Source organism: Falco biarmicus, chromosome W (genome assembly GCF_023638135.1).
Source record: "Falco biarmicus isolate bFalBia1 chromosome W, bFalBia1.pri, whole genome shotgun sequence".
NCBI lineage: Eukaryota > Metazoa > Chordata > Aves > Falconiformes > Falconidae > Falco > Falco biarmicus.
The window spans coordinates 565,670-587,568 of NC_079310.1; the positions used below are offsets into that span (position 1 = coordinate 565,670).

The window sequence follows — 21,899 nt, forward strand, 5'->3', positions numbered from 1 at the left end:
AGAGGGATGGGGAGGAGCATCAGAAAGGAACGTAAAACTCGAGGGCTGAGAAAAGAACGATTTAATAGGTAAAGCAAAGCTGCGCACACATGCAAAGCAAAGCAAGGAATCCATTCACCGCTTCCCATGGACAGGCGGGTGTTTGGCCATCCTCAGGACAGCTGGGCTCCATCACGTAATGGGTACCTAGCTCATCGTCCTGTTGAGCTGCTGCTTTTTTCAGCAATGAATTACATAAAATTGCTGGTCTCCTCAGGGGTACCAAGCCTGACCAGTTATTGCACATTTCTAAGAGCAGGCTGGTGCAGAATAGCACAAGTGGAAGGATTTCATATGGTAGCTCTGAAGCAAGGTGATGCAGAGGGGATGTCTCTACTCTAAAAGATCTTAAAGGTCTTTTCCAGCCTAAATGATTCTGTGATTCTAGGAGCGGATGGAGGAAGCAAATAATGGGTCTCTTTGGTTGAATCCTCTGCATTTAGTAGACAAGAAATGTCTCTGAAAACCTATTTGGTATGTCTTTCCTGTGCTGGAGAGACAACCTGGCTGCTCATCGATGGGCAGACAGGCTACACTGTGTGGACAGAACATGACAGTCCTGATGTCAAGTACTGGTGTTTAGGAAAGGACCCACATTTTGGTGACCTGCTGAACCTCCTTTTTTTTCCCTGGGTGGCCAAAGCCAAGGCTGAAGGGAAAGGCTTTCCCAGGATGTCCTGTTCAGACCGGGCTGAAACAAGCTACTTATTGACCTTATGAAACCAACACATGTCTGAACCAGAGAGAGGCAGCGGAAGGAAGACAAGATGCTGCTCAGCGTGGGTGGAAGTTCAGGTGCTTGAGCAGCCAGTTGCCTCACGTCTGCTGGTCATATATGAACCAGCAGTTTACAGTGTCCTCAAACATCTGTGGCTTTCCACAGGGAAAAAATAGATGTGTAACTCTGAGAAGTCCACTACTACATAAGTGTGGTATTCTCATGGTAAAAACTGGTCAAAGTACTGCTCTGAAGCAAATTCTGAAAAAAAAAAAAAAAAAAAAAAAAAAGAAGTTGAGGTAGGAATACAGCATGGATTGTTGTATTCTTGAGAAATGATTACTTTTTATCAAAGCTATTTCAGAAAACAACCACCAAAACAAGCGAAAAAACCCCCAAAGAACCAAACCATCGTCTGAGTCATATGCATGGTGTGGAAACTTTCAGCCCAATCTCTTAAAATCTGGTGAAGGTGTCAGCAACTGAAGATCAGATGGGAAGTGATGGCCATGCTTTAGTTAGGCAGTGAACCTTGAATCACCTATAATTAGACAAGGGAACGTGTCTATACCAGAAACGATACAAACAATAGCTGCTTCGTTTTGACCGTTCTCCAGCCAGCGGTTAGGGCCAGGCAGGTCTCAGAGCCTCGCTGGCAATGGTTGGGGTGGCCACCACACCGAGGTGCAGCCGCCCTCGGACCCTGCCTCCGTGTGGGGTCTGGCCCTGCTTCATTCTCAGCAGGTCCTGCAGCCATGCAGCGTTTCTCGGTGCAGCCTGCACAGATGACACAAGGCGAGCAGACACGGGGAACCTGAGCGCTGTTTCCCATGGTAAAGCAGATGTCCAGAGGGGACATGCAGGCTGTAACCCATTTGTGATATGTTCCCTCATCCAGCAGCCCAAGACCCTGGCCAAGGCAGGACGGCATAGTGCAAAAGGCTTGTTCTGGAAATTTGACCCAGATGTTCATATCCCGTTCCTCGGCTCACCTGTACGGCAAGACCAGGAGACACTTCTGGTAGTGAGTGGCTTTGGTCTGCTTGGCTGCGATGCTCCTTACAGATTCCCAGTCGCACCTGAACAGCTGCTGGCGTTTGTGAGAGCTGAATGGTGGCAGCTCCTGAGCCATGGGAGATGGGAGAGGGAGCTCCCACCCCTGCCTTCCATTGCTGGACATCAGGCAGACATAGAGGAGCCCGGGTCTGGGATCTCCCCATCTAGATGTTGTCCACAGGTTAGCATGTGGAGAGCTTTGACAAAAACGTGTTCGTCAAATATGAACATGGCCCCAGGAATAATAAAAGGAAAGCAAGGGTGTCTGCAGTGTGGGGAGCTGGAGGGCCATGTCAGGGCATAGGACAGACCTGCCTGGGCGTGGGGACCGGCACAGCCCCATAGCCATGGGGACTTCCCAGGGAGGTGGAAAATGCAGTTGGTGCTGATCAAGCACATGATGGTGGATCCAGTCCCTCCTGGGCAGGACCTGTCCCATTTACAAGACCCAGGGATTCAGGTCTGGATTTCTGGGTGGCACAGGACAGCCATGGGTCTCAGACCTCTCTGTTCTCCTCCCACCGTTTCAGCCACAGCCACATCGAGTGTCTGTGGCTTCCCCGGCTAACCTGTGGTCCGCCTTCCATCAGGGGTTCTCCTGCACCTGGCGCGAGTCGCCCAGGTCTGGGACAGCACCACAGCTGCGCTGGCGCGGGAGGGAGGACAGGCTGCAAATCAGGGATGGGAATCAGGGAGGAGAGGGCCATGTCTGTACGTCACACAGGATCTAAAGGATAAGGGACAGAATCCCTGCAACTGGCTGGGAAAATACCTTCCCATGCAGTCTGGTGGAGATACGCTCAAAGAATCTTCCAGATCAGGGCCCCCTGGCTCCCCTTTCTGAGCAGCTCCAGCATGGCGTGATGAGATGCCAGCAATTATCTCTGTGCTGGCAGTGTGGAGACGCACCCTGCCGTGGTGGTGATGAATAAAGTGTCTTCGCTCTCTGTTATCATCCTGCCCCGGGAAGACGTAAGGGCTTTCTACTAGTTGTAGAGGTCTTCGTTTGTGTTCAAGAGATCTACAGGTATGTCCCAACCTGTACTGCGATGGCTCCCTGCACTAAAAAAACGTGGTGGAGACCTGCCACACCTTTGGTACCCAGCTCCCCGTTAGCGGGAAGGCAGATGGATGCCCTAAGTGTTAGTACAGAAACGCTCCGGTGAAATTACTCATTTGCGTGTTTGCAGAAATACATGTGTAACCTTGTTACCGCAGTGTCTGAGAGGCACGGGCTTAAGCGGGAGCCCTAGAAAAAGGACTGTTAGGATAAATCCTGGAGGTTTAGGTTCAGGCAGCCACTGCAGTGTATTTTAGCCCTGGCTTGTCTATGAGTATCGATTTCTAGAACGAACTAGAAATCTCTCTAATCTTTGTCTTGCTTAGTTAGAATTGATTGATTCCGGCTAATATTTCAATATTTTACTTACAAAGGGCAAGTTTTCCAGCCCCGTCGGCAAAAAAGAAGCTCCTTTGATATATAGGGGTGGATCTTTTTAAAATCAAGCTTTTCCGAATTATTTAATTATTTTGAAATCAATCTGTGCCTGATGTCAGCTTTCTCTGTGCGGTGAGTTCATGCAGTGTAACCTCATATTTAGTATACTGTATCTGTTGAAGCACCCTATAGTTTCCAGCACGTTTTCTGAGGTATTTAGATTTATTTCAATGTTTACAATGTATTTGTTGTTCATTAAACATATTTACCCAGGCTAACCCAACATGAAAGAAATTATCTTGTTTACAGTGGAATCTTGACAAAAATACATGCAGAAAAGATAGACAAACACACATAAACCTGGATTGCTGAGTGGAACATTGATTTGCTGCCGCTTCCAATTTTTCTCATTAGAACTTACTTTATTTGAACATAACTCGTGTAAATGTGAAGTTGTTAATCTTCTTACTATACAGAAAACAAATTAATTATTATGCATGATATTGGAAATGGGTTGTTAGGTTGGCATTGGGGAAGATTAGAAAAATACACTCATTACTTCAAATTATATCTGATATACATGTACAACTCTGTTTTTAAAATCATTTGCAATGTTCACATAGCAAATACAGAAAGTAGAAAAGCGCTTCTTCTGTGTGGTTTTAAAATTTCAGGCCCATGTTCTGAAGGTTGGATTAAAGACTGTAGTTTGCAGTTAGACTTGTATATTTTAAAACGCCAGTATTGAACCAGAGCAAATGAAGTCGTTAGATTGAATTTCATCCAGCTGCAAGGCGGGAGTCACTGTGTTGGTGCAATTAACTAGTTTGAGATCTGGGTGGCTTACCTAGACAGGACAAGGAACTGCATGTCAGGTCTGCCATCTCACCATGACTGCTTTTTAAAATCTCTCAGATGGAGACAGAGGAAGCCCACTGGTGGTATTAATTTAAAAAAAAAACCAACAAAAAAAACCCCCCAACAACAAAACAAAACAGTAATACTGGGAGTAGGAAAAGGAGCGTGTATGTAAGGTGTCTTTAGTGGTGAAGCTTGCGTAGCTGCTAGTGTACAGGGGAGCCAGGCTCTGGTCAAGAGCGCTAGTTCCTGTGGTAGTAATAATATTTGCTAGTTAGTGAGCATGGATTTGAGGAGGGTTCAGGGTGTGGGGGGAAGCTGCTCTGCTCACATTCTGTCTGTCTGGAGCGTGTCATTTACTTGCTGGTGAGACAGTGAGAATGGTTGGGGTGGGCGACGTGTCTCCTCCTTCTAATGTTGCTGAGAGAGCCAGCCTTTTGGCTGAGTGGTGAAGAGGACTGGCATGGATGGGCTAGGCTCACTCCATCCTTGAAGATGCCTGTGCTCCCTCCTGAAGTGTCTACTCGTGGCACCCATTGAAACATTTACTGTTCTTAAGTGTCACTCATTTGAGTAAGGGGGCAGAAACAAGCCTCAGCAGTCAGAACCGTCAGGTCACCAGTCACAGCTTTGTAATGTAGTTAGCAAAATAGTAAGTTTTGTCTTTTAACATCTTCTCATTTGCTGTTAGATTTGCATGCTCAGGAGCTGCCTCTTTTAGCTTCTCCTTTGCAATCTTGCAGACACTAAATGCGTTGCTTTTTCCAAGGAGAGCTGACAGCCCAAGGAGTTTCATGTGAACCCAAGTGGTGGAGCTTTTAGCAAAACGTATGTAAAATTTGAAACAAAAGAGTGAGATAACAGCAGTGGAGAGTTGACACAGATCTTTGCCTTGCTCGTCTCCTGTGTTTGTGCTGGGATCTTTTTGCCCTAATCACATAGATCTGGCAGATCTTAGGAGATGTTGAAGCCTGCCCTCCAACCAGAATGCTCAGCCAAGCTAGGGACATGTACAACCTCTGACTTCCATGCCAGAGCCTTTCCATTTTTCAGACCGAATCCTTCTCCCTGCAGATATCCTGCCAGTACAACTGTACTTCCCCACCAGACTTGGACAGACCTTCCTTTGCAGCGTACCGCTGGAGTTCTTCAGGTGGTGTCCTGTCTGCTGGGCCAGACAGTGAGACAGAAAGATGGGGAGCTACCTGCTGATCACCCATGCCTTGCTGCAAAGCGTAAACCCAGCTGGGTTTACTACCCTCCTGACCAGATCATGACAGCCTGACAAAGCTGGTGGCATCTTCCTTCACAGCGGTGACAAGACCCACTTGTCTTGTGCTGTGGGTGAGGTTGGAATATGGGCCAGGGTGGTTTCTTTGACTTCTAAAACTAGGGAGGGGAATGGAGAAAGGCAGAACTGCCAAAAAGCAAGATCTTTGTCACACCTCGAGTTTCCAGAGAGGTCTCCCAGCTGGGCAGGCATCACCGTGCCCTAAACAAGAGTTTAACAAGGTCCCATGTAGCTTGCTGCAAAACCTCTGAAAAACTCCTCTGAAATTGGTTGCTATGCTTGAAATAATGCATGTCCTACAGGGCAAGAAATAGAGACAAAACTAAAATAGCAGCATTAATGAGCGACGTAAATAAAAGAGCAGAGCTGTAAAAGCAGTGAGGAAATTCCCCTAAAGAATGTTTTGTTCCGCTTTAGCGACGCTAGATACGAGGGCTTGTCTTTGCAGTCTCCGTCATGCTGGAGGCTGCCATGAGCTTTGGTGACAGGAGCGCATCCCGTGCGAGCAGGGGGGTTGTCCCACAACTCAGCTGGGCTCAGCTGGACGTTCGTTGGACAACGCCATCTCATCCCCAGAGCCACAGTTCCACCAGATAATAACCTGCTAGGGTCTCCAGCCTGGGGAAAAAAAAAAAAAAAGAGAGGCTAGGTTTTAGGGGAAAATGAACCTTTTCTTCCTGTTTGAGCTACTGAGCAGGCAATTACGCAGTGCTCCCCAGCGAGCATCATGCAGCAGGCAGAGCTGGTTGTGCCCTCTGGGCCACCAGATGGTGCCTGCCCACAGCCATGGTCCCTTCCCGACCAGGGCGAGCGGCTCTTTCCCCCACGCACGCACGTTGAGGCAGCCTTGGCCCCGCATATCGGCAGCTTGTGTCGAGGTGCTGCTGCATGACGGTGCAGGCAAAGCCTTTTTGCAGAGCAATTTTTGCTGGTGAGATGATGGAGGATTCTTGCCCACTGGCTGTGATTACCAGAGTTTTCTCCTTTTGGTGATGCACCCTGTATTTCTGCTCACATGTGTTGCCCCATCTTGTGCTTAACTGTATTTTATTTTATGTAACTGTATTTTAAAGCCAGTGAGCAAGGAGAGTCTTCGGTTTTCCTTCCTGCAGAACACAGCACAAGGTAAATAGCTTTTCATGGTGGTTATAGCTATATATTGAGCAAACAGAGTAAGTGTTATCAAACTGCTCTTTTTTAATTTTCTTCTTATTGATTTCAAAATTTAACTAAAAAAAAACATTTCAATTACAAAACACCCTTTTCATATTTCACACCCAGTAATTTTCATACAGCTGTGTAATTGGAGGTAAGCAGTATCTGGAGTTAATGAAATAGATTTCTGTATTGTTCTCAAAGTCTCCAGTTAACTACAATTTCACCGTGTGATGATAAAGGGCAGAGCTCTTTGCCATCTGCTCTAAACACGGCCCCCACCCTGCAGAATTCAAGTGAATGCAAATAAAGAAAAAGAAATTACACCAAAAATACCTAAGGAGAGGAAAAAAAAAACCCAACCAAAAACCCAATCATCTCGTGCGGTAGTTATTCTCAAAGGAACGCACGGACTGAAAACACCCCCGACTTATCGCTGCATGTAGCTGAAGCACTGCAGGTCACTCACACACACACAGACAGTCCTTTCGCATCCCTTCTGCAGGATGGATTCCTCCCAAGCTCACGGCATTAGGGAGCTGCAACCGTCCCTGCAGCGGGACAGGTGAGGCACCCAGCCTGGCAGACAGCAGAGGCCACAGGACACGCGATTCCCGATTCCCCACGCAATTCCCGGTTCCCCACGCGATTCCCGGTTCCCGGGGCTGGGCAGGGTTTGCTGAGGCTGCCCAGGACCTGCAGCTGGAGGCTGCCTCTGCCTTTCGGTGTTTTTCAAGGCCTGGCAGTTTGAAACACTGCCCACGAGTATTTCCAGGGGAAGGAAATGCTTTGTTTTATTTTATGCCAGGGTGTAAATTACTAGGAGTGAGGCTAGTGGCCAGGAATGCAGGTGGGAGAAACACAGTGAAAGCAAAAGGGGAGGAGCTGATTCTTGAAATGAAAAGGCAAGAAGCCTTCCCAACCTTTGCAAGTAAAATAACTGATAAAGCACAGATAGCAAGTGTGCTGAAACTTTCCTTTTTTTGTTTTTATTTTTTTTTCCCCTTGTTGGGCAACGGACTTTTTTTTTTCAGTCTGTTCTTTGGCAGGCTGTTTGGCCCAGAGGGCAAGCGGTGGCAGTCTTGACAGGGCTGGGAGAGCAGAGACAGCTGGACACGAACAAGGAGGAGGGGGTGACTGGCCCACACTGCCAGTATCCTGGCAGAAGGCAAACCAAAAGAAATGGTCACCAGAAAAATATCCGTGCTGAGCAGAGGTGGTGTTGCAGTGACAGAGAGGCTGGCACCTGGCTCACCAAACCGGGTGCTGGCCAACCACTGTGGAGTCACCTTGATGGTGGTGCAGTTCACGGGGTCTGTCCTGCTGCCATGGTACGGGCATTTCCAGTTTGTCAGAAACTATTCTGTCCGGATCCTGGGAGGACGTGATGATGGAAACCCTGAGCAGCACGGCAACGGAAAGACAACAGAGCTGGCAAGAGACATAATTACTTTTTTGAGCATCATGACGAGAACATACCACCTCTGTTAGGGCCCAGCCAATGTCATTTGCTCTTTGCTGGTGTCCAAGCAAGCCTGGTGCTGGGTTGTAACAGTGTGGCCTGAGGATTGGACATGTACAAACATTTTCATCCACTCTGCTCCTTTAAATATCTGCCATAAATATATAGCTCTTGCTGCATAAAAAACTCTGGTGATTAGCGTGATAAAATACATATTTAAATGTTCTTGCAAGTACTGGCATGGTTCCTAAAACTGTGAAAGGAAACCTTTCTGCAAGCCATTGAAAGGTGGTGGTTAAAACACCTACCTAAAGCATGTGTTCTGATGTATCTAAGAAATATTCTCGGGAAAATTTGAGATCTCTTTAGAAGCGCAAGATGTTGAGATGAAAAATCCTTTGGCAGCTAGGTTTTACAGTGGCATCTATTTGTGTATGTGGCAGCATGTCAACTGAGAGATGTATTTACTCGACCATCAACTATCTAGCCAAGGAGAAGCAGGAGAATATTGTACTGTGTTTTCCTGTAGGTATTAAACACCTGACCTAGAGAGATTCTGGACAAAGCTGGACTCTGAATGCTGCCCGGTTTCTGATCTTGGCCGTTTATTTGATTACAGTTAATTATGTGTTTGGAGGCTGTGACCCACCACCCTTTTTTTCAATCAATAGGTGTGAAGCGGATATTAACACGACACCTAATCTAGAAAAAATAACAGTTAATACCCTGGGTATGGCTCCTTCTGAGCCTTGAGAAAGCCATAGATTTCTCTAACCTCCTGTCTCCTGCTTGCGTTTTCTGGGCACTTTAACGTCTAGCAAAGGGCTCACTTAATCAGCTGTATTTTCCTCTTCACTGGTAATTGTTGGTAGCCGACTATTCAGTGATTTAACTTCCTATTTTCCAATCTACCTCTTCTCCCAGCAAGCGTCAAAGCAAAGGAATCAATTTGACCTTTTTCAGCATTTTAATAGCAGCAAACACAAAAGTTACAGCACAGGATGAACTTGGGTTGAATTTTTTGTTCTTGGCTTTCTAGAGAGAGGCTGGAAAAGCAAGCATTGTATAAGGAGAGTCGATCACTTTCCAGCTAGATCTCCTGTAAAAAAAGATCTTCATTCTTGGTCTCTTTACTTCACAGCGTGGCTGAAATGGGCCCCTCTTTTCAAAATATCCACAGGAGGATGCATTCAGAAAGAAGGAAGCAGGGCTTATAAGTGAGCAAGCTGTTCCTTCAAGCAAGACGGCAGCCCCGCAGCAAGCTTGTCGGCTCTGCCTAATGCAGAAGTTCCGTTACAGCCTGCCCCTCGGGACATGCCGCTTGCCAGGTGCCCCAGGGGTACTGTTGAAGTCCGAGCTTGGTGACAAAGTCTGGACTTCGAAGGGGCTTTTTCACGAGGCCCCTGACCTGCAGCTGCACGGATCCGATTCCTGCTCTGTGCTCTGGCCGGACCTGCGCGTTCCCCAGGCGTGCTGCTGCACCTCCTGGGGTTTCCTATGTGGCAAAGGGATCAGCAACCCTTCCCGGCGCCTGGCTGCAGCTCTGCTGGCAAGGTGGGAGCTGCTCTCCATGCCCAGGCACCGCAGCCTTTGAGGGTCTGTTCCCTCTGCTCTGCACTCCGGTCCCAAAAGCAGCACTCACCCCACCTCCGCCACTGCCTCTGGAACAAGCACTTTGCCTTCCCGAGCATCCTGCCAGGCTGGATCCCACTGGCTGCAGGGTACCAGCTCTGCTGCCGGTGGTGCCTTGTGTCACGCTCTTCCGCTGGGTTCGGCCGAGGAGCTGTCATGCAGGGCCTGGGGAAGCCCGAGCTCTGCAGTCCAGCCGTGCTGCGCTCCTGGGAGGCCAGGCCCTCACTGTACCACGTCACTGCAGTAATGTCAGAGGATACGGTGGGGTTTCTCACACGGCTCTCAGGAAGAGGTAGAAGCCAGCATCTGGTGTGGCTTGACCTCCCTCGGGTGCTGGCTCGTTTTCAGCTGCGCATGTAACCGTGTCACCAGGCAGAAAGTTCTGCCAAGTTGACTTTTAAGACCGTGTCTTAACTATCAAAATAACCACACTTGAGATCAGTGAAAGTGACTGAGGGGACTGAAGCATTTGCTACGTCCCTGAACCCTTCCACAAAAGACTGATAAAACAGGTTTGGGCTATTCATTGTTTTGATAAACTGGGTTGGGCTTCTGCTTAGATGCAAATTTATCAGTGAAAATGCAGGTCCAGGCCACTGTGTAAGTAAGTAAGTAAGTAAGTAAGTAATAAGTAAGGCTGTGGAATGGAGAATAAAAGTCTCAGAGGTGCAGAAACGGTGGTGAGGAGCAGCCTTCAGGGTGCGGTACAGCAAAGTCGCGGGCAGCCTTTTCAGAAAAGCATTTCACCCTGCCTTGGTGCTTCCTGCAGCAGGATGCCAGGGGCTCTCTGCTAAATACGCCCAGCGAGGACCCCCAGCGCACCACTTGCCATCTGGTGCGACCAGTGGCAACTTTCTGAGACAGCAGGTAGTGTTAAGGGAGGGGAGAGCAAAAGTAATAATGCACATTGACTGAAAAAGAGAAGTCTTTCAGCATTTCCTGCCCTCCTTTCGCACTCAAAAATAAACCCCACTGGTATTGCCAGCTGTGCCCCTCGGCTTTGCTCCCTTGATGGACTGACCAGGCTGGGAAACGGAGCGCTGACAAGACTGGCAATGTCTCTCCCTAATAAATTTCCCATTGTTAGCACATCATCCATGGGGACAGAGCACCTCTTCCGCATGGGCTGCCCCAGCAAACTCTGACGATGATGGGATGCCTCCTCTCCATGCTTTCATCCTTCAAACCTCATTTCCCAATGGCCTCCTGTGGACAGCTCTCTGAAGAGGGCCCTGGATATCAGATTATGCCACCCAAGTGCTCTCAGCTTTACAGGACTGCCCATCTAACACGTTTTACGTTCCTACAGCCTAAGTGTCACACCCATCTCAGAGTTCACTTTTATCCCTGGGAACATACTGGGCCGGAGTCACCACTAGATCTCCCATATTTTCAATTTGAAATGACAGACATTAGAGGGAAAAGAGACGATGGTACCACTGGGAAGCAGCGGCTATTTCTAAAACAGTAACACCCCCTACCCTCTACTAGTCCTGCCTAGGCTGAGGGGCAGGTGGGTCATTTGTAGTGGCGCTCTCCCTCTTTCACATTTGGTGTTGGTGTGTTTAACAGAAATGTGAGGAAACTGTTAACTGTAAAGATGGTGTGGGGCTTCGGATGCTCTGTGCAACCCTCTGCCCCTCCGCTCCCCCAGAATCATGGTTCCCCTTGCCTCGGGAAAAGGAGGACGCCCCAGGACCAGAGCAGGCTGGTACCCAGGGTGGCAAGGCGATGCGAATGCTTTGCTCCAGCGGTTCCAGGTGTTTTGCCGGTGATCCGAACCTTGCGCAGCACCCGGCTCCTTGGTGTGCCTGCAGGGTGGGGGTCACCCTCTTGCCTCCTCACGCTGTGCATCAGAAAGAAAAGCACAAAAGATTGGTCAGGGCTGATGATCTTCTCGTCGTTTTGGAGAGGGCAGGCAACAACAACCGCCCTTGGAAAACTCTCAACAAAAAAATAATTCTGCCGTGCTGTGGTTTCTTCCTTCTCCCCGCTGTGTCTTCAGCGGCCTCTCCGCGCGCACAGAAAGCACGGCAGTACTCTGAAACGTGGTGGGCTCTGCGGTGGGCTGGGGCTGGGTTCCATCTACGGTGCGACTTTGCATTTCACACGCCCTTGCAGAAGTTGCTGCTGCTGCTGGAGCCAGAGGCATTTTCCCGGGGGCACCCGCCCAAGTGGCGGGACCCCCACTGCGGGTGGGCACAGCAAGAGCTTCCCTTGGCTGCTGGCGGGGCACGGCTCTCGCCCCCCGCCCGAAACCCCTCCCTCGGTCAGGCTCGGGAGTGCCGGGGGTGCCCTGGGACGGAGGAGCGCAAGTCTGGCCCCAAACGCTGCCCCCGGTCCCCCCGCCCCGCGGCGGCGGTGAGGATGCCCAGGCTGGTCGGGTCCCGGCGGCGGAGCCAGGCCCGCACATGGCGGGATGCCGCGGTCCCCGAGGGCAACGGGCCCGGTGTGGCAGCGCCGGGGCGGGCGGCTGCGATGCCGAGGCGGGTGGGGGGGCGGGAGCACCGCGGCCTGTTCTTGGGACAATAAAATGTTTTTCGTTCGTTTCCCTGCGTGAGGTCGGAGAAGCGCTGCCGGGATTCCTCGCTGCTGCCGCGGCCGGGGGAGAGAAGAGCATCTGGAGGGGATGGGGAGGGGGGGTGTCTGCTGTTCGCTTGCTCGGTTTACCGGGGGCTGCCTCCCCGGCAAGGGGAAGGGCCGCCCCGGAGCGGTTGTTCACCCAGCGGCTGCATTTCGGAGAGAACCAGCGGAAAACGGGCTCTGTCCGCCGGCTATTTTGGTGTAAGCAAATGAGAGCAAAGAAACGTTGGTGAAAAGGGAAGCGTTTAGCGAGAGGCAAACTCGCAGGACGGGGCCACGCGGCCGGGGGTCCCGGTGGGCCCGGTGCCGGCCCAGCTGTAGAGCCAGCCGGGCAGCCGGGTCGCCCGTCCTGGGATGCGCCGGCGTCCGGAGCGGAGGGATGTGCGGGAGAAGGATGTACGGCTTTGGGATGCAGCAGAGCCGCGTCCATGTTAGCTCCTGGGGGAGACGAGGGGGCGCCGGGGGGGAGGGCGTGAGCCCCCGGTACCTTCCTGGCCTCCCCACATGCGGGGACGGCCCTCCTTCCCCGCCGGCCGCGGCGCGGGGCTGCCCCTGGCCGCTCTGCCACCTCCCTTCGGCCCCCCGCGGGGGCAGCAGACCCCGGCCGGTCCCCCGCCGACGGGCGGTTTTCACGTCTGGGCGGGTTCCGTGAGAGCGAGACCTGGCGGCGGCGTGGGAGGCCGGGGGCGTGCGCGGGTGGCAGCGGGGACATCGCTGCCAGCGGGCCAGGGCGGCGGCGGCCCCGGTTTAACGGCAGATACCGTGTGGGGCTGGTGTTGATTTCGTTCCTTGCGAAAAGCCGCGCCGTTACTTTTTTTAAACACAGCCTCCCCCCCCAATCGCTTTGCTGAAAAATAAATCTGGGAACGATCAGGCCTCGTGAAATCTCCTCTCCCCGCCCTCACCGGCGCCGCCGAGGCCTCCGGGACGCGGCCGTGGGTCTGCAGCCGCGGCTCGGCACCGGTTGGAGGCCGCCATGCAAACGGGAGGTGCGGGGGGTGGGGGGAACCCCAGCAGTCCCCTGCACCCAGGGCCGGGAAATCCCAGCCCAGCCCCCTCCTCCCCACCGGCACCTCCGTCGGGCCGCTCGCCCCCGGGCTGCGCCCCGGCTTAAGGTCTTTTCCCTCCGCCGGGGGCGAAGGCCAGGGCAGGGCAGGGGGCGATGCCGGCGCCGGGGGTGTCTCCGCCGTCCCCCAGGCTCTGGCAGGCAGGTCCCCGTCCCGCCCCCGCTGCGGCCCGGCCCGGCCCGGCAGGGAGCGCAGCGCCGGGGCTTGCGGCGTCACCTCCCGGCCCGGGAAGGGGAAGTCGGTTCTGCTGAAAAGTTGGTGAGGGGTTGGACGGGTGGGGGCAGAGCGGGCAGGTGCCTACGCCACCGCCGCCGCCGCCGCCGCCGCCCTGCAGCAGCCGCCGGAGCGCTCGGGGGGCGGCTGGCTGCGAGCAAACTTTGATTCCTGCTACAACAGATGTCAAAGAGTTTTCTTGGGTTTTCTTGGCTGCGTCTGGGGACATCTTGTGATGTTTTAGAGAACAGGACATGATCTCACATGGCGAGGAGCTCTTTACTTTCTTAATCATTTCACGGTTCCTTCAGAGGCTTTTTTCCACCTAAAACGTTTAGTTTCAGCTCAGTGATCAGCTGCAAAAGCTCGGCGGGGAGCGGAAGAGTTGAATTATTCCAACCTGCGAGAGCTCCTTAAAAAAATAAAAAAAAAAAAAAGAAAAAAGAAAATAAGAAGAAGAAAATAAAGAAAATAAAGAAGAATAAGAAAGAAAAGACGACAAGAAAGAAAAGACAGGAAAAGAGAAAATAAAAAAGGAAAAGAAAGGAAAAGAAAGAAAAAAGGTAAGAAAAAAGAAAAGGAGAAAACAAAACAAGGAAACACGAGGAGAAAAGAAACGAAGAGAAGAAGGAAAAAAGAAGGAAAGGGAAGGCTATAGCAACACGACGTGGAAACTTTTCTCGCTGCTCGTCTCCCCAAGCCCCGACAACCCGGGATGGAGTTGGAGAAAACCTACGGGACCCCCCGGGCTGGCCGCACAGGTGGGACGCGGGCTAGAGGCCGGGGGGGGGTGGGGGGGGGGGCCGTGGCGACGCCGAGACCAGCCGCCGCGGCCGGTTACGCGTGAGCCGCCGCCCGGGGCAGGGTCGGGCGCGGCGGGGCCGGGGCCGGCTGCCTCTGGGGCATTCGGGGCTGCGCGGGGGGGGGCTGCCGGGACCCGCCGTGTCCCGCGGAGGGGCCTCGCGCCGGCGGCGAGGGCCGCCTGGGTGTCCGCCCGCCGGCCCCGCGGCTGGGGCCGGGAGAGCGAGGGCGTCGGTATCGGAGACCGGCGAGAGGGCCGGGGAGAGCCTCGTCCCGGCGGGGAGCGCGGCGGCGGCGTGGCCGTGGGGCCGGCGGTGGGTGCGGGTGCCGAGGCGGCCTCGCGGCGCAGCGGCGAAATGCAATTCCGAAGCAATCGATGGGGACTTTTATTAGTTAAATCGCCTGAATAATCGTTTAATCGATAAAGCATTTCATGGCGGCGCGCCGCACGCCCCGCGCGGCGGGAGCGGCCGGGGGCGAAGAGGGGGGGCCGGGGGCGGCGGTACCGGCAGCTCAGCCCGGGGCGGGCAGCGCGGCGCCCTGAGGCCTCTCCCGCCGCGGGAACCGCCGGTGCCGCCGCATCCCCGCGGGGTGTCGGTCCGGGGGGAGGCTTCACCCGTGGTGCCCCGCGCGGGGGGAGAAGGAGGAGGGAGGCCGATGAAGACCAGGCGGGGGGGGTGCCGCGCCTCCCGCCCTCCTCGTTCCAGCCAGGCCGGCGCCCCCCCCCTAGCCCCCGCCCCAACCCCGACATCTCCCTCGGGTCGAGGCGTCGAGCTGCGGGGGGGCGGGAGGGTCGACCCCCGACGGCTCCCGGCCCGGCCGGACCTCCACCCCCCACCCTGTCCCGTCCCGTCCCCGCGGCGGCGGCTGCGGCTGCACGGCCGCGCCCGGGAGTTTCGCGTTCAACGAAAACTCGCCCCTCGCTCACCCGCCCAGCGCCGCCGCCTAGGGGGGGCCCGGCCCGGCCCTGCCGCCGCCGGGGCCCCGAGAACGTGGGCCGTGGGTGCAGCGGCGGCGGGGGAAGGGGGCGGCGCTCCCCTGGGAGCGGCCGGCAGACAGCGCCTTCCACGGCCCCGGCCCTGCGGCGGCTGCCCGGGGAGACGGGACTCCGGCGCCCTCGGCGGGGCGGCAGGCCCCCGGCGGGGCCGAGGGTGGGGGATGTGGCTCGGCTGGACTCTGCCGTGCCCCCACGCTGACCCGCGGCGGGACAGACGCGGACAGGGGGAAGAGACCCTGAATTTCTGGCCCGGTCCGCAGCCACCGCAAGCGGAGGCCGGCGCAACCGGGTGTCAGGACCCGCGTTTCAGCGACCGGAGCGGCACACCTTCGGCCCCGGAGGCGGCGGTCTCCCCCTAGGGCCGTCGGGCCCCGCCGCGACGGCGGAGGGAGCGGGCGGGCGGAGACCGAGACCCCGACACCAGCCCCCGCCCGCGGCCTTCTGCGTCCTCACCCACTGCCCGGGCTGCCGGGGCCGGGGGCCATCGGGGACACACGGCCCCTGGACGCGCCGTCCGGCCGCCGGGGAGACCGACAGCCTCGGGAAGCTCCCTCGGGCTTGCCGGCTGACTCGCGTTCGCGGGACGCGCCGTCCCGCCGTCGAGGATCCCCCAGCCCTGGGATGCTCCATCCACCCGTCGGGGGTCCCGCGCCCACGGCCCCGGGAGGCGGGGCCCGCCCCCCCGGAGCCCTCCCCCTTCCCTCCACGGTCTCGCATGGCTGAGCCTCCGCCCTGCACCGCCCAGTGGGGGCGTGCAGCCACGCCCCCCGCCCCCATTGGCCCCTCTCCCGCCAATGGCCGTCGGCGCCGCCCGGCGGCCAATACGGGGCGCCGTCAAGTTAACTTTTGCGATTGGCCGGGGCGGTGAGTGACGGGCGGGCGCCGCCCGCTGCCGGCCCGCCGCTGTCCAGCCGGGCGGTGCTGAAGCGCCACCCGCCGCGCCGTCTCCGCGGGCGCGCTGAGCCGCGCAGTCCGGTCGCGGGGCGAGGCCGGGGGGCGGCGGGCGCGGTCCCGGGGCGGTGCCCGCGGCAACCGGCGGAGCCCCCCGCCCCGCCCCGCGCGCCCCCGCGCCGGCCCGCCCCCGCCCCCGCCCTCCTCGCCCGCCACAACCCCCGCCGCCCGCCGCGGGCCGGCAGCGCGCCGGGCGCACCGCCCGAGCCAGCCAGGCGCCGCGCCGCCCCGGCGAGCCCGGAGGCCGACGGCGAGCGGGGAGGGGCGGCGGCGGCGGCGGCCCCGCGGCCCGGCGGGCGGCGGCGGCGGCGATGGGGATGGGCGCGCCGCGCCGGCTCCCCAGGTCGGACGGCGGCCGCTGACGGGGCGCCTCGGTCCCGCGGGGCCGCGGCGAGGCGAGGCGAGCCCGGCCCCCGCCCCGCTCCCCGCCCTCTCGCACACCTTCCCCCCGCCGCTCCCCTCGCACCACCGCCGCCCCGCCCGGCTCCGCGAGTTGCTGCGAGCGGCGCGGCGGGGGGCGGCACAGGCGGAGCGCACCGCCGCCGCCCCGGGGACCGAGCCCCGCGGACGGGACGCCCGTCCCCGCTGCCGCCCGTCCAGGCCGCCGCGCAGCCGCTGGTGCCGCCAGCACAAAGAGCCGTCGGGCAGGGAGCGCCGGGCTCCCGGTCGCCGGACCGAGACGCCCGCCCCCTCCGCGCCCAGCACCGCCTCGGAGCCGGGAGGCGGGTGCTGCGGCTCGCCGGTGGCCGCCCGGGGAGCGGCCGGGGGCATAGGCGCAGTCCAGGGCGGCCGCTACTCGCCGCCCCCCCCTCCCTTTTCACCCCCCTCCCCTCCCGAGTCCCCGGACGTGGCGAGCGGCGCGGGGAGCCGCAGTCGGCCGGTGCTGTCGGATACCGCGACCCCGCTCCGGGCGGGACTCTTGGGGCTTTTTTTTTTGTATTTATTTTTGCCTTTTTGGGGGATTTTTTCTTTACTTTTTTCTTTTTTTTTCTTTTTTTTTCTTTTTTCTTCTTTTTTTTTTTTTTTTTTCCGGTCTCCGGCTGTTTCCCCCGCGCTTCCTACCCACCCCTCTCCCCAGCCCCAAACCCGAGCGCCGCCGGCGAATCGAAGTCTGCTCGGCGAGGCCGCCCCGGCCCGGACCGCTCCGATGGAAATACACTGTAAGCACGACCCGTTTGCAGCAATGCATAGTAAGTAGGCTGCTAGTTCAACTTCTCTGACACGGCTGCGACGGGCCCTGCGCGATCGCGGACGGGGCCACCGGGGCCACCTCTCCCCGCCTGCCCCGGGGCTCCGGACAAACGATGGTCCGAGGCTGATGCTGGCTCCGGGGCGCGGGGCTGCTCTGCCGCCTCCCCCCGGCCCCGGGTCACCCGCCTGTAGCCGCCGTGGCCCTTCGGGAAGGCCGGCGGGGTGTCGGGGGTGGCTTTGCCGGTGGATGGACGGCGGCGGGATGCTGAGGGGTTGTCCGAGGTTTATTTTCCCGTGCATAGATAGGTGCACACGCACGCTTAACTGCGTGTGTCTGTGTATATGCACGCATGCTTTTGTGTATATATATATATATATATGTGTGTGTGTGTTTTGTTTGTGTGTTGATTTTTTTTATTGTTGTTGTTTGGGATTTTTTTTGTTTGTTTCCTCCTAAATCGAATATGTGGGAAGAAAGCCACCCGGTATTTCCGAGGAACGGAAAAGTTTGCTATACGATATGCTCTCTATTTCAACATTTTGATATTCGTTAATTAAAAAAAACAACAACAACAAAAGGCAAAAAAATGCGAAGAGCACGGAGTGGGGCTGGAGGGAAGAGTTTCTTTATTTCTTTCTTATTTTATTTTTGATTTTTTTTTTTAATCACCCAAAGAAAAGCGTAGCAATCCCGTGGCGAGCTCCGCGTCGGGCAGCGCGGTGGCAGACGAGCGGGCAGCAGAACTGGTTAACAGGTCGTGCGCGACGGGCTTGCCTGAGATTTGTTGTGCTTGAGAGGTCGGGGAAGACTTATCCATTAGCACAGTGTTATGCGAAATGACATCTTCTCTCACGGTGAGTTAAACGCTGCATTACGGCGAAAGATTGCGAGGAAATTTAAGGTAGAACTAACCTCATTTCCTGGTGCGCCGCAGCCTTTTAGCTAAAAGAAATTTGTTTGCGAGATAAACCAACCAGCATAAGGGCTGGAAATCTCCCTTCCTCCGTCTTCGCCTCGATCGCTGTTCATCCGGCCGCTGCCTTCTCCCTCCGTCCGTCACACGGTTTCGGGAGGTATCCGGGGCCGGGATAGCAGCCGGTAACGGGCATCTGCCGCCCCCGTGCAAACGGACTTTCCTCCCCGCGCAACACGGCGTTTTAAATCCGCGTTTATTTCTCTCCCGTCGTTGAACCCTATCACGGCTTTTTTTGTGTGTTGAATTTATGTATTTTTTTTTTTTTTTTTAAAGGCGAACTTTACGGACGGCAAGCCCGCCGTGCGGGATGCGTGGGGGGGGAGGGGGGGCGACGCGGGGCACTCGTTCCCGCCCGGTCGCGGGGGACGATCGGGACGCGGCGCTCTCGGACCCGGGGCCCGCGGGGGGCCGGACGCCCTGGGCGGGGGCTGCCGCGGGGGTTTCAGCGGCGCCCTGCATTATGGCCAGCCGTGGGAAATCGATACCTTCCGCAGAAATTTCGGGGCAAAACAGAAGGGAAAAAAAAAAAATCCCCAAACCAAAACGCCGGTCTTCGATCTGGGCCTCGGCCGCAGCGGGGGAACCCCCGGGGCCCTTCGCCGTCAAACGATCTCCGGAGCCGCGGCTCCCCGGGGGAGTCGGGGGGGGGGGGGGGAAGGGGGGAGGCGACCCCGGGTGAAACGCGGCGGAGGAGGGCGGGGGAGCCGGGGAGCGGCGGGGGGCTGCCGCCGGCAGGGCGAGCGGGGCCGGCGGCGCAGCCCGGGGCACGGCGGCCGGTGCCCGGTCGGTCCCGAATGGGACCTTGGCCCCTTCTGGCACCCCCGCGGTCCCCGCGACTTCCTCGTCCCGCGTGGGCACAGCCCGGGCCCACCGCCGTCCCGGGCGCTGACGGGGGGGGGGGGACACACACGCAGCCGGGGCAGCCCTGACCCCTCCGCGGGCGGCTCCCCGGAACCGGCCGCCGTTCGGACACCCGCTTCCCTGCCCGCCGCAGCCCCGGGGCTCCGGCCCCTGCGCCCTCGGGCTCGCCCCCCGCCGGGAAGCGCCTCCGGCTCTCGCCCCGTCCCCGCTCTCCGCGGCGGGGCTCCGAGCTGCGGAGGGGGGAGCGGAGCAGCGCAACGACCGCGCTCCCCCGTCAGTGCGGCGGGCCGGGGGCTTGAGCCCCGTGCCCCCCGCCTCGCCTCTCGAAGTCCCCCGGCCCGACGGGGACTCCGGCGGCCGCAGTCGTCCGGGGAGCGCGGCAGCTGGTGAAGGGGACCCCGAGCGGGCGGGGAGCCGGCCCAGGCGCCGGGGCCGCTTTTCGAGACGGTGGCGGGTTTGTGGAGGGGTCCCCCGGCGGGAGGGGCGGCGGCGGCCCCGGTCTTTGTTCCCCCGGCGACTGGAGGGTCAGATGCTCTCAGCCTGGGCAGGCCCGGGCTCCGCCGGCCTCCTGGGGGCTGAGAGCTACGGGGTGAGAATCGGCCCTTTCCCTAAGGAAAGACATGTCTTAATGCTTCCTTTCTTTTCTTTCCTTCTTTCCCTTTCCTTTCCTTTCTTTCTTTTGCTTTCTTCCACTTGCTTGCTCTTTCTCTCTTTCTTCTCTCCCCTTCCTTCCTTTCCCATCCCTTTCCTTCTTTCCTCCTCTTCTTCCCTCTCCCCTTCCCTGACCTCCACCACCGGACCTTGCCGGTCAGATTGAATGCGCTGTGCGTGATTTTGTACAATCAAAGCCACTAGTAGGGGAGAAGCCCGAGGTCTCGTTCACTGCAGCGCTTCGGGGCTGCTCCTCTTCGCCTCTGCCGTTGAGTTGTCCCGGCTCCAGCTGCAGCTTCATCCCAGCCCCAGCGTGGCCTTGGGCAGGGTGGCTGAAGGCAGCCTCGGTGCCCGGGATCTGCTCCCCTGCTCTCTGGGACTGCAGGAGGGATGCACGAGCCTGGGGTCAGCTCAGCCACTGGCAGAGGTCTGCATCTCGCATTGATGAAGGCAGAGCAGACACTTGTCTGCTTGCCACAGGCTTTAGCTGGCTTTAGCAGTCATGTCCTTCATGTGGATTTCATTATGTGTTCTGACAGTTATAGAAGGTGTTTGCGAAGTTTGACAGCGGTTTATCAATGGTGAAATGACTGCATTTAAATAAAAATAGGTCTATATAGTAATTTTTCTTTTAAACACTGAGGCATTTGGCTTGCCAGCCTATTCAAGCCCTGTGCAGATAGATTTTCTGTATTATTTTTGTTTTGGAATTGGCATCCATATTTCCCCTATTGCTTGTTTTCAGCTTCTGCACTCCTCTGTAATCTAAGTAGTTTGAATGATTAACAACACGAGGGTTAATTAAATTACCTCACTTGGTATGTGGGATTATGGCGTGTTCATGAGTTTTACACAGTTTCACTCCTATTCAGGTGGGTCCCGTTTTCGCCAGATACTTGATTCACCTTGCTAAAGGTGAACAGTGCAAATCTGCTCAAAAAGGAATAATATACCGGGCTTGCCTGACTGTTCATGTTTCATTTGTGGGATCATAATATCTTCCAAGACTGCTGTAAATTGTAAGAGCGGAAATCATGCTTTTTTTTTTGTTGTTGTTTTTTTTTTTTTCTCGATGAAGTCAAGGCATCTAGAAAAAAAAAAACCCACAACCCCTACGTATTTCATTTCAGGTAGTCTCCTTCTGTGCTCAGACGTAAATAGCCTGGAGTCTGAGCGATCACCCAGCCTTATTTTCATCCGATTTCCTCACCAGAGGCTCCCAAGCAGCCTCATCTCCACGGGGCAGCACCAGGCCTGCCCCTGTGGAGCCCACAGTCGGGCCAGGGCAGCTGCTGGTTTTGGGATGCCCACGTGCGGGGAGCTGGGCATGGCTGCATGGTTCCCCATGGCCATTTTCTTTCCACTTGGGGCTCGATCTGCCTTCAGGCAGGAGAGTCCTCCCCTCCGGCGAGTGGCATTGCGGCGGCGCAGGCAGCGCGGCCATGACCACCTCTGCGCGTCGGGTCCTGCAGCGCCCGGGGAAAAGCAGCCGGAGGTCGGAGCAACGCTGGGGAAACGATGTCCAGCGCTGGGGAGTGCTGGGTCTGGGGGTTCTGCCCTGAAATTCTCACACAGCTCTTCTTCTCCTGCCCTTTTCCCCCCTCCCCTGTGTGTTTCAGGACATGGAGGCGTCAATCAGCTGGGGGGTGTTTTTGTGAATGGCCGCCCCCTCCCAGATGTGGTTCGCCAAAGGATCGTGGAGCTCGCCCACCAAGGGGTCCGACCGTGTGACATCTCCCGGCAGCTCCGTGTCAGCCATGGCTGCGTCAGCAAAATACTTGGCAGGTAAAGGGGGGATGATGAATCCTTCTGTGTCTGTCAAGAGAAAAAGTGTCAGTGCCGGTCCCTGAATTGAAGGCTGCAAAGAAATGGACAATAGTAGAAACCTCAGGAAACTGGTCCAGTGAGGAGAGGGGCTTCATGACCGCTCACGTGGTTTTATATGCCTGGTGTGGGAA

General features: G+C 56.7%; 1 protein-coding gene and 1 long non-coding RNA gene across 5 annotated transcripts in view; one reads left to right on the top strand and one right to left on the bottom strand.

Annotated features, from left to right (window-relative positions):
• Positions 1-8,965: 8,965 nt before the first annotated feature.
• LOC130142110 (uncharacterized) lies at positions 8,966-10,943 on the bottom strand. The gene is made up of 2 exons (XR_008819297.1): positions 9,660-10,943; positions 8,966-9,512 (listed from the first exon to the last, which is right to left on the bottom strand). It is a non-coding gene; the product is annotated as an uncharacterized LOC130142110 (long non-coding RNA).
• Positions 10,944-12,674: 1,731 nt separating this feature from the next.
• Positions 12,675-21,899, top strand: part of LOC130141888 (paired box protein Pax-5-like) — a 151,708-nt gene continuing 142,483 nt past the window's right edge. The window contains exons 1-3 of one of the 4 annotated variants that reach the window (XM_056323181.1): positions 12,678-14,273; positions 17,340-17,451; positions 21,561-21,726. In XM_056323181.1, the coding sequence (XP_056179156.1) occupies positions 17,409-17,451; positions 21,561-21,726 (209 nt within the window). In that variant the 5' untranslated portion in view covers positions 12,678-14,273; positions 17,340-17,408. Of the gene's footprint in view, positions 14,274-17,339; positions 17,452-21,560; positions 21,727-21,899 lie in introns of all 4 variants that reach the window. The other 3 variants (XM_056323179.1, XM_056323178.1, XM_056323180.1) reach the window with 3 other exon arrangements.